We start from the raw sequence: 10,314 nt of genomic DNA, 5'->3' as shown, positions 1-10,314 counted from the left end.
CATGTACCGACCAAATACATGTAGCAATCTTATCAGTTCCCAAAAGTCCTACCCGTGCCCGTCAAGATTAACAGTGATGTTAGCGATCTGGACACAAGAGCCAAGAACTTGGTTACGTCGTGGACAAGGTAGGCAAGAGCGGGGCTTGCGTCAACTTGGTCCTGGGTGCCGTGCGAGCACGCCATTTCGGGCTAAATATCGCAAACAACAACATGGATTGAGATATGATGCGATAGCAACAGAATAAGGTGATGAGGGGCAGAGGGGTAGAAGAGGTCTCGGAGGACAAGGATTCGGTAGATATGCGTATATATAGATAAATCGTCATTGCTTTTGCATTCTCTCAACGACTTTCGTATGATTGTGTCTACAACGCTTCAGCTGAAGAACTAAGGAGATACGCATAATCAGCTTCATTCTAATCGTATTGTAACCTTCCAAAGCAAGCTTCTCCCACTCAATTGACCCATTTTACTTCCTCAGAATGGCGCCGGCACTTACATCTCCCGCACCCGCTGCGCCGCACACGCTCTCTACCACAACCACAAAGGCACCCAAAGCCATCTTTCCAGACGGCATCAAGACCTCAGGTCAACATGAGCCAGTCTACTCTTTACTACACCCTTACTCCAAGTTTCCTAAAGAAATCACTGGTTCAACAACATGGGACAAAACAGACTACGAGTCCAACCCCGAACGCTGGACGCACATCTTCTCGTCCGACGAAGTACGCGAGATGAGCGAAGCAGCAGATAACTTCATCGCCTCCGGAACACCTTTGACAGGCATCACAAAAGACCTGTTCCCACTACCCAACTTTTCCAAGTTCTTAGAGCCGCTAAGGAAGGAGTTGATCGACGGGAAGGGGTTCATCCTCTTCAAAGGTATGCCTGTTGAGCAATGGGGGAATCAAAAATCCGCGGTCGCATATATGGGTCTAGGCACATATTTGGGCTACTTTGTCAGCCAGAATAGTCGGGGCCATGTGCTTGGGCATGTCAAGGATTTGGGTGAGGACGCGACTGCAATTGATAAAGTGAGGATTTACCGGACGAACGCGAGGCAATATTTCCATGCCGATGATTCGGATCTCGTGGGCTTGTTGTGTGTGGCCAAGGCGTTGGAAGGAGGGGAGTCTGATCTTGTAAGTTGAAATTACACGTCACTGGTCTGGTACGCATTTTGCTAACTACAATCTCTTGCACAGGTTAGCAGCCACTCAGTATGGAACGAGCTTCAAAAGAACCACCCAGATGTCGCCGAACTACTCACCCAGCCCATCTGGTACTTCGACCGCAAGGGCGAGACAAGTGTAGGACAGAAGGAATGGATCAAAACCGCCGTGTACTATCTCGAGACGGGCGACAACCCAAGAGTCTACAGCAAGTAAGCAAAGCAACCAGACAATTCCCAACTCTTCAGAGCCGCAAGCTGACACAAGCAAAAACAGATTCGATCCCTACTTTGTCCGTTCTCTGACCCGTTTCTCGGACGCGGGTCAAATCCCGCCTCTTTCCGAAGCACAAGAACGCGCCATTACTATCCTTGAAGAGACATGCCAGAAGCTTGCGTTGCACATGATTCTTGATGTAGGCGATATCCAGTTCCTTTCCAACAACCATGTGTTCCATGCCAGGACAGCGTACAAGGACTATGCGCCGCCAGCACCGAGGAGACATTTGATGAGATTATGGCTGAGCACACCCGAGGGCGAGGGCGGATGGAAGTTGCCCTTCCACGACAGTAGGGAAAAGAAGAGGGGTGGAATTCAGGTCAACGACACGCCGCCGGTTGCGCCTTACGATGCGGAGTAGTCGCTTGTTGAAGACGGTTTGCACGTATCTAGCTTTGTAAGTAGCCAGTGAATGTGTACATAAAGAACAAATCAGAAAGTATGCAAAACCCGCGGGATGATTGCGTTTCAATGTGGTATCATTCTTCTCTCGAGGCGCAGCTTTTGCACCAATCCTTGTGTCTGACGCCGCGCATCCTGGTTATCTCTGCTCGTGTAGCTGATCGGATAGTGATCCTATTGCGCGTCAAAATTTGGTGTCTTTGGTGCGCGGCAACCCATAATCTCAATTTCCCCGAATCCATGGCACAACTCCAAGTCATTTTGTGATGTTGTAATGCGCATCTGCAGGTGGTTTTCTTGGCCTTCAATCTCTGTCGTCTTTCTCCGCACCTAGAAACCTCGTCCACGTCCCCTGCCACCACCGCCTCTTCCGCGACCACCTCCACCACGACCGCGACCGCCTCCGCGGCCACCACCCCTTCCACCACGGTCGCCACCACCGACCTCCTTCCTTGCCTTATTCTTAGGCTTTGGCGCATCGTCGATGAGAAGTGTGTCGAGCGGTAATGAGTCGGGAAGGATGATGTAGCGAATTGTGGAACCGCGGACGGTCATTGTGTCGAGAGCTACGGTGTCGCGAGACTTGGGCGTGTACTTGACTGCTCGGAGCGCGACGTTCATGAGCGGTGAGACGGAGGTGATGGTGCCGTTTACAATAGTGCCTGTCGTTCTGTTAAAAACACACGTCTGTAAAGTGATAGCACACCGAATCGAGGCGAAAGCGTGCTTGCGCAACTCAAGGATTGACGCGCTCGCCGGAGAAGCGACTTCGGCCAGACGACGACGACGCGATCGAAGCCAAGGAGCGACAAGAAAGAGACACGCTGCTTACCATTCTTAAGCTCGACTGTGACCGTCTCATTCTGACACTTCATAAGAAACCTGCGTGAAGCGTTAGCTGCTAGTCTAACAAAAGTTGACGACTAGCTCACCTGACGAGCTTCATGGTCGCTGTTATCCGAACTATGGAGTATTGGAGTTTGAAATGTGTGCCTCGGTATCTTGCGATTGGTAATTATAGTCGGTATCGTTGCTGCGGCGCGATGTATACTCGCGGGGAAGCTCCGACTAGGAAATTGCGATCGAGCTTCAGGCTGCACGGGCTAAGGTTAATCCGCGACCGAAGTCACGTGAGCGGAAATTCACTTGGGTGTTGTTCAAGGTCAATTCGATAATATAGTGCTTAGCTGTGGCTGAAAAGAGTGATGTAGTATATTGTTGCCCATTGTCCATAGTTTCCCGGTTCCATGCAAATCGCGTACATTGGGTATCGTATACAAATCGACCATACAATCGGAGCTTAGAATCACATTACGAATCCCTCCCTCTAGTGAAAGGAATCTGTGCTCCAAGCTTCCTGCCTTGCTACTTGTTATCTCCGTGTTCGATGCGCTTACTCTTGCCGGGCAATCGTGTGATTCTCAAACTCCGGTCTCCTTCTATCTTCCGGATTCTCCGTGTCCAACCTGCCTTGCGACGAGTTGCGCCATCCTGTGCCACAGGCGGCTGTCCTGGTTCAACCTCGTCAAACCAAGCTTCTTCCTGAGAAGTTTCTAGAGTCATCGCCATAGCTTGTTGCATCTCATCAGCTGAGGATTGAGAGTCGGAGGCTGCGGATGTGTATTGCATCGGTTTGTGTGTGACGTCAAAGCTGTACGTCTCCTTCAGATACTTGGCAATAGCCTGATTCTCTTCCTCAGTGCCACTACCGTAGTAATTCTTTAGCTCCTTTGCTACGAGAGTGTCCAGAATAACGCCTTTAAGAAGCGATTGTTCAGTCACCTGCTTAGATGAATTGTTGCTTGGTAGCGTAACCATAGCGTCCCAGTGCAGACCCATAGCAGCAAGCCTATCCTTTGCTGACCAAGCTATAGCCCTCAGTGGAGTGCTCTGGACGAAATGCTTGACTCGCTCTTCCAGATCGTCCCAGCTCACGTTCCAAATAAACCAAGGTCGCAGTGTTTCCTCAAGCGCGAAAAGAAAGTCTCGATATGTTCTTGTCGAAAGGTATAAATGCTTGATCTTGCCCACCAGAAACTCGATATCCATACCCGTAATAGTAGGGTCCACGCGGACTCGGCGCAACAACTCACGCGGGTCGCGTTCGATGTTTTGTCGAAAGTGTATTTGAGACTTGATGTTTAGGTAGTTGATAAGGCGGCACAAGACCACACGAAGTTCTTCTTCTGTCACTTCTCCAGTGATGTCTATGGCTGAAGCATCGAAAAGCGTAGGGTGGCTCTGGGTAAGTAACCGTGCCCGTGCTTTCTTGAAATGCATGGCCGCCCCCTTTCGTTCGCCAATAACTTCCATAGCCACTTCAAATGGTTCCCTCCGTGCGTCCTCGTACTTCATTGATCGAAGGTGCTCTCGCAGACGGTGTTCAATCTGTTCAGCTTTTATAATGTCTTCTGTTTCACCAATCACTCGTTCTCGATCCTGTTTGAAGCGCGGTGCAAGATTTGCTGCTCGTAAAGGCTTCATGATGTCGCTTGGTAGGAAGTCTTTGCTGTTGGGATTGACGCCCAAGTTGAACAAGAACGATCGATAAGGTTGAGATAGGTATCGCTCATCCAGTGCTACCAGTTTCTTTGCCCGATCAACGATTCGATCCCTCATTGACGGCGTTAGCACCCCGTAGAATTCACTCAAGACCTGCTTATCCTCAGCTCCAGGCCTCAGTAGACTTCCGAGACCCATTTCTTGCCGGCACTCTGCGATTAGAAGCTCTAGATCAATCCCGAAATCTGCAGCAGGGTATGGTAAGTTAATGTTGATGGTCCTGGAGGTCTCTCTAGATGGATCCTTGTAGTAAGCGGGAGTGCTTCTGATGATGGCCTTGATTTGTTCCATGTAATGACGTCTTTCTTTCTCTCCTGGGAACAATGGATATTCCCACACTGACGCAATATCTGCGCTAGCTGCGGAAGGTTGAGCGTTTTCAGCGACGTAGACACTCTTGCCTTCTGGGCTCCGGTATTCCCCGTTAATGTACATGATTGCGGGACCCTTCGCAGTCTTCTGCTCTAGGCCATTAACCTTTGCGACCAGGATAACATGGTCTGCGACGGGAAACTCGTGTGTAACTTCACACTCCATTGCAGCCCGTACATACCCTGCCAGGACCTGCGGTGCGAGGGACGACGGAATACTATGTTGTATTTTCTTTATGGGTTGATGGAGTTTGAGCTGCTTGGATCGCAGATCGTAGGCATCTGGATGGTTCCCTCGGGAGAACAGATCCACAAGCTTCGCGCCGCTTCTATTTGCAGCGGGGAAATGAACGCGGAAGAGGCCGTCAGTCGCCCGTATGGCATCCAAGGTTTTGGAGGGCTGTTTGATATTGAAGGAGATAGTAGGCGGGTCCAGGCTGACAGTGCTGAGTGAAGAAACAGCAACACCCATAGGGACGTGTTTCTTGGTCTTTGGATCGATACTCGCAACGGTAAGAACTGCGACGGAGCTCGGAACATCACGCATCAAACCACGCACCGAATTCTTAAGTTGCTCTTGCTCCAACTCCGACTCGGAGAAGTCAATCGGGGCATCCTGTTCTTGTGCAGTTTTCTGCGTGCCTGCTGTGCTGTCTTGTTGCAACAGACGAGTCGCATTATAGTATCGTGGGGCACAGATGGCGTTGCGGGAACGTGTGTCGTGGGGAGTGTATCGATAGGCAGAGGCGCATGGCCTTGAACGTTCTAAGAAGACAATTAGCATGCACGTAGTAATGCCATGTGGAAAACTAACGGGCATGTTGATTCCATCTGTAGAAGGCGGCGAAAAAGCGCGAAGCCGGGCGCTGTGACAGCGCCATGTTCACAGCAAGAAGTTACACATTTGTTACATAGGCCAGAGACGAATAGGACAGTGCCGTTGGACAAGACACGACTGTGGGAGAGCAATGTGCTGGGAATGACGGAGCGGGCGCATTGTGGTGGAAATGTTAGATCGGCCAAGGCTAACCTCCGTCTCTTCTCCGCAACTTTCCTGCCGAACTTCAACGCCCGCCCAGCACACACAACCATGGCGTCTCCAGTCCCTTCGATGAGCGCACTGCGCGTCCTCCGACAGTCAATACAGCCTCAGGTACAGCAAACGACCCAAGTACGACATGCGACGCTTCTCCGCCGGCCAAAGCGACCCTACACCTTCACCCAACTTATAACCCTCTCCGACGGCAGCTCATTTACCCTACGAACCACGAATCCACAGCCAGTATACAAGAGCGCAAAGGATATACGGAACTCGCCACTATGGAATCCGAGTTCACAGAAACTACTGAACGTCGAGGAGGACGAGGCTGGAAGATTGGCCTCTTTCAGAACAAAGTTTGGCCGAGCATGGGATGCTGAAACTGATGCTGAAAAGGTGGGTGGACGAGGAAGAGCGCAACAAGTTATATCGCGACCAGTTTTTTGCTGACTCTTTTACAGGGCAAGCAGACGGAGGACCATTTTCTAGATCTCATCAGCAGCCAAGGCAAGCCGCCAGGAAAACCGACCGATGCCACCAAGTCACCACCCGCCAAAGCGCCTGCATCTACGCCTGAGAAGCCAGCTGCAAAGAAATAAGGATTCAGGTTAGAACATCATGGGGATTGCATTCTTGAGCGACATTGTACAACATGCTACAATTGTGTAGAAAATATTATGGAGGGTCCAAGATCAAACGCATGCCATTGCCGTCACGCTGTCATTTTTGCTCCGATGGTATCAGTTAAGACATGGGGAAAGCTCGTTGTATCCTGGCCAGCTATATCGCACTTCCGAGGTATACTCTGTGTTTGTTGCTAATATAGCAGAAGACACAAGATATTGATACCTTAAGGTATATTTTGAGTGCTGGGTACAACTCGCTAAGAACGAGGTCCTTCTCATTCTGAGTTGTCGTGTTACACAATGGAAAGACTCACGACAAGTCCGTGCCGCTCCACATTCTTCACAAGACTCAGACGTTCAGGTTTTCACGCTTCCTATCAGCAGTCTGTTGAATATACCACCTACTTTCTCTACTACATCAAAGAAACTTCAATTTCGTATCCATCTTCCAGTGCCCAAGTTTTGGGACTCCCCATGCCATCATGGCAAAGCCCAGCAGCAGCAAGACAGTCTCCTTTGCAACTCATGACTACAGTCAAGCCAACGCTGGAAAATCATCATCAAGAGACAAGACAGGCCCTGGATCGAGCGGTACGCAGTCCATTAAGGGCTATGTGTACATAGATCATCCTCTTGTCCTGCCCAATGAGATATTCGGCGATCCTACCAACCTTCAGAACACAATCGACGGCAAGAGAACAAGAAAAGCCTCGAACTTAAATGACTCACCATCGGAGAAAGCTACGCGTACCGTCGAAACAAAAGATAAGGACAAGGCCAGAATGCCACCTAAGAAACCTTCCACGAAGCTTGCATTCCCCGCGAAGACACCTGCATCATCTCGCGCAGGAAAAGGTTACGCTCCTAAAGATACTTCAGAATACCTGACATCTAAGAAACGTGGCGATCGCAAATCTCGTTCGCACAATGAGGAGTACGATACCGATAGTTTCGAAGAAGATATTTCGCCTGGAGACATACGCCGCGGCGTTCTAGCTCTCGTTCAACACTCTCTACAGATTGCTGACGACGTTTCCGCATATATGCGATGTGTCGAAGACCACGAAACACATGGGCAAAAGCTAGTCCGCGATATGGAAAGGTTGTTGGACCATAGGGTGGAGAAGAGGAAGGCAGTTGCTCAATAAGGGGGAAAGGGGAAAGTTGCGAGAACGATAATGTGAGTCTTGTGTGTCATTGATGGTTCAGAGATTCTCTCCTTCGTAGCATGATGGTGACATTGCACTGTTTGATTCATTTGTCAATCATGGCGTTCAAGAGATCTCTGTTCTTTTTCTTTGGGTCAAACAATTATAGAATCTGGCTTTTTCATGGAACGGGTCACATTTAGATTCCCATTGCGACGCATAAACTGTAAAAACGGCGTGAATGTGATGTCTTCTGACTATGGTATACGCCTATCTAGTTTTGGTATCCTGACCCGAAAATGCTAAATGAGAGGTATAAAACGCATTCAACAAACTTGAAAATACCATGTTGTACAAACATTACTCGTCAAGATCAAACAACTCCCTCCCCAACAACCCTCCGTTCATGCCCAACCCACTCCTCCCCATCACTCCTCACACTCTCCGTCCGCTCTCTCCGGTCGTCTTCAATCTCCACTTCTCTTGTGTGAATAGTCTCAACTCTGATGTTGTTCAGCTCAACCTCATCGCCAAACTCTTCTCGCGTAGGCGTACGGTACAGACCGCGGCTCGGGGCACGAAGCCTGCTTTGCGTAGGAGACGAAGATTTGCATTCCGTTGTGACACCAGAAGGCATGAGCCGCGGTGAGGTCTGAGGGCGATGATGTGGGTTGCTGGACATGACGGTAGGGAAGACGTTGAGACTAGGCCTACGGGAGCTGCTACCACTATTGTTGCGGGAAGCGTTGGTGCTGTTGATGCTGTTGGAATTTTGGGAATTTTCAGATATTCCTTTGATAGTTATGATCTCGGTCTTCTTTTCGTTTGTTCCTTCTCCGTAGATCATCTTGCTATTCCGTCTTTGGTCAGATCTTGTGCCGCTTCTTGAGCCGATCGTGCCGTTACCGTAACCGCTGTGCGGGTCTGTAGTCACTATCTGCTTGTCTTTCGATGTGACCCAGTGTAGGACTATTACGCAGAACAAGATATCGGCGTTGCAGCACATAAGGCAGATCCAACCTGGTTCACCCTTTAGTACCATGAGTATGGTCAGGTTGATGACGGAGGTGGTGAGAGTAGCAAGGGAGCCGATGAGCGAGCGCTTGGCCATGCGGTGGAGCGTAGGGTTTGCGTTGTGCTTGTAAGAGTAGAGGTTTCGGACGGGAATGATGAAGAGGGCGGTCAGGTAGACCTGAATTTAGATCAGTTTCTGGTGTCGATATAAGCCAGCTGAAGAGAAAGGAATACTTACGTTGACAATGACCTCGAAAGTGATCAACGGAAGCATAGCGATCTTTTGCATACCGATTATGCACACGCCGGAGTCGTTGATGTAGGTGATTCGGAAGATGAAGTTCATAATGACAAAGACAGTGTATGGTAACAGCATGAAAAGGCAGTTGAAGAGCCACAGCTTCGTCTTCATGCGAGGCTTCATACTCCCTCGAACCACATATGCTTTCTCGACGAGAAAATAATAGATGAGAATCTTGGTAGTCATGTAACATATCAGACCTGTGCAGTGGTGAGCCTTGATTCTAAGCATTCCCATGTATCCACTGTAGTGCACTTACATAATAAGATCCCCCCTTCGCACACTTGCGGCGAGGAGTTGATACCAAAGCCATGAACCACAATCGCAGTTGCAAATACGAATAACGCCGAGTCGCAGTAGATGATGAGGATTACTGTTTTAGGCCGTCAGCATCATATACTTTCCCAGGATGCTCGTAAGCATGTATCGTGTTGCACTTACACCACATCGCCAAAGGCAGTGCAGCCCATTTCTGAATAAACTGTGTTCGTCGCACTGTTACACGCTGTTAGAATATCTGTTTCTTCTCGGCAACATCGACAAGATACGACTTACTTATGCAAACGGAGAGTACACCAAATGTGCTGATCTGTAACATGATGCTAATAATATCTCCAGCCCGCGGTACCAGCGCAGGTACATAGTCTTGTGCTACCATGATCCCGATATTGTGTTGTATCTTCACCTCACAGTCGATCAAGGTATTGCAAGTTCCAGTAATTCGATATGGCGCAAACAGGCAGGCAAGTAAGAAATCGTATGATAACGACGAAACAGGAATGAAAGCACACGAGCCAGTTCACGAGCCTCAGCCCAGGGTACAACAGGGAGAAATAGGAAGCCCATGTATAATTGACCCTTTAACGGAGCCGCACTCAAGCAGGACAAGGCTCGAGTGTGCGCCATCGAATCTTGTACACTGACAGCCCTGGCTAGTCACGCCGCTCCTTCTATTAGGGTTGAAGGGACTTCGTCTGCGTGGTGATTAGTGCAAATTTCGGAAGTTTAATGTTAATGGCGGAAGGACGTCCGGGGGATCGTCGTGGTTCCGTTGCGGGTGAACCCAAGGCCCTATGGGAGCGCCACACACAGGCCAGACGACCAGTTCAGCGGATGGTTGATTAGCTTCGTTCATGCGCCTTTCTCAAGATCTTGATGCGAGTTTATTCTTGTAGCGTGTGGCTAATTAGTGGACTCATGATCATCATGAGATAAGAATGAAGAGCGGCAAGCAGAAACTGACATAGATGTTGACAATTAAGTCGTCAGATAGCAACAAGACTTGATATAATCATTCACACAAAACAAAGAATACGCCAACAAGGTCAACGCACGACTAGCCCTCTATCTGGTGCTAAGGGAAGACGTCGGATCGTCGGCTATCTCGCGTGGCTGTCG

At 49.5% G+C, this 10,314-nt stretch overlaps 6 protein-coding genes across 6 annotated transcripts; 3 read left to right on the top strand and 3 right to left on the bottom strand.

Moving 5' to 3' along the window:
* Window positions 1-484: 484 nt before the first annotated feature.
* AA0111_g347 (hypothetical protein) lies at window positions 485-1,814 on the top strand (the record flags this gene model as incomplete). The annotated part of the gene is made up of 3 exons (XM_028649357.1): window positions 485-1,144; window positions 1,208-1,386; window positions 1,451-1,814. 3 exons carry the CDS (start codon window positions 485-487, stop codon window positions 1,812-1,814), a joined length of 1,203 nt encoding a protein of 400 aa, XP_028511952.1.
* Window positions 1,815-2,185: 371 nt separating this feature from the next.
* Window positions 2,186-2,801, bottom strand: AA0111_g346 (hypothetical protein; the record flags this gene model as incomplete). Its single annotated transcript, XM_028649346.1, has 3 exons — window positions 2,186-2,517; window positions 2,688-2,737; window positions 2,788-2,801. The coding sequence occupies 3 exons, from the start codon at window positions 2,799-2,801 to the stop codon at window positions 2,186-2,188; spliced, it is 396 nt and encodes a 131-aa protein (XP_028511951.1).
* A 419-nt stretch (window positions 2,802-3,220) lies between these two features.
* AA0111_g345 (hypothetical protein) lies at window positions 3,221-5,669 on the bottom strand (the record flags this gene model as incomplete). Its single annotated transcript, XM_028649335.1, has 2 exons — window positions 3,221-5,553; window positions 5,603-5,669. The coding sequence occupies 2 exons, from the start codon at window positions 5,667-5,669 to the stop codon at window positions 3,221-3,223; spliced, it is 2,400 nt and encodes a 799-aa protein (XP_028511954.1).
* Window positions 5,670-5,878: 209 nt separating this feature from the next.
* On the top strand, window positions 5,879-6,426 carry AA0111_g344 (hypothetical protein; the record flags this gene model as incomplete). Its single annotated transcript, XM_028649324.1, has 2 exons — window positions 5,879-6,223; window positions 6,289-6,426. The coding sequence occupies 2 exons, from the start codon at window positions 5,879-5,881 to the stop codon at window positions 6,424-6,426; spliced, it is 483 nt and encodes a 160-aa protein (XP_028511953.1).
* A 509-nt stretch (window positions 6,427-6,935) lies between these two features.
* Window positions 6,936-7,601, top strand: AA0111_g343 (hypothetical protein; the record flags this gene model as incomplete). The annotated part of the gene is made up of 1 exon (XM_028649313.1): window positions 6,936-7,601. The coding sequence occupies one exon, from the start codon at window positions 6,936-6,938 to the stop codon at window positions 7,599-7,601; it is 666 nt and encodes a 221-aa protein (XP_028511956.1).
* A 373-nt stretch (window positions 7,602-7,974) lies between these two features.
* On the bottom strand, window positions 7,975-9,574 carry AA0111_g342 (hypothetical protein; the record flags this gene model as incomplete). Its single annotated transcript, XM_028649302.1, has 5 exons — window positions 7,975-8,793; window positions 8,854-9,116; window positions 9,176-9,289; window positions 9,358-9,411; window positions 9,472-9,574. The coding sequence occupies 5 exons, from the start codon at window positions 9,572-9,574 to the stop codon at window positions 7,975-7,977; spliced, it is 1,353 nt and encodes a 450-aa protein (XP_028511955.1).
* Window positions 9,575-10,314: the final 740 nt, after the last annotated feature.

This window comes from Alternaria arborescens (genome assembly GCF_004154835.1).
Source record: "Alternaria arborescens strain FERA 675 chromosome Unknown contig_1, whole genome shotgun sequence".
Classification (NCBI taxonomy): Eukaryota; Fungi; Ascomycota; class Dothideomycetes; order Pleosporales; family Pleosporaceae; genus Alternaria; species Alternaria arborescens.
The sequence above is the reverse complement of the archived record's forward strand: the minus strand, read 5'-3'. Positions and strand labels throughout refer to the sequence as shown.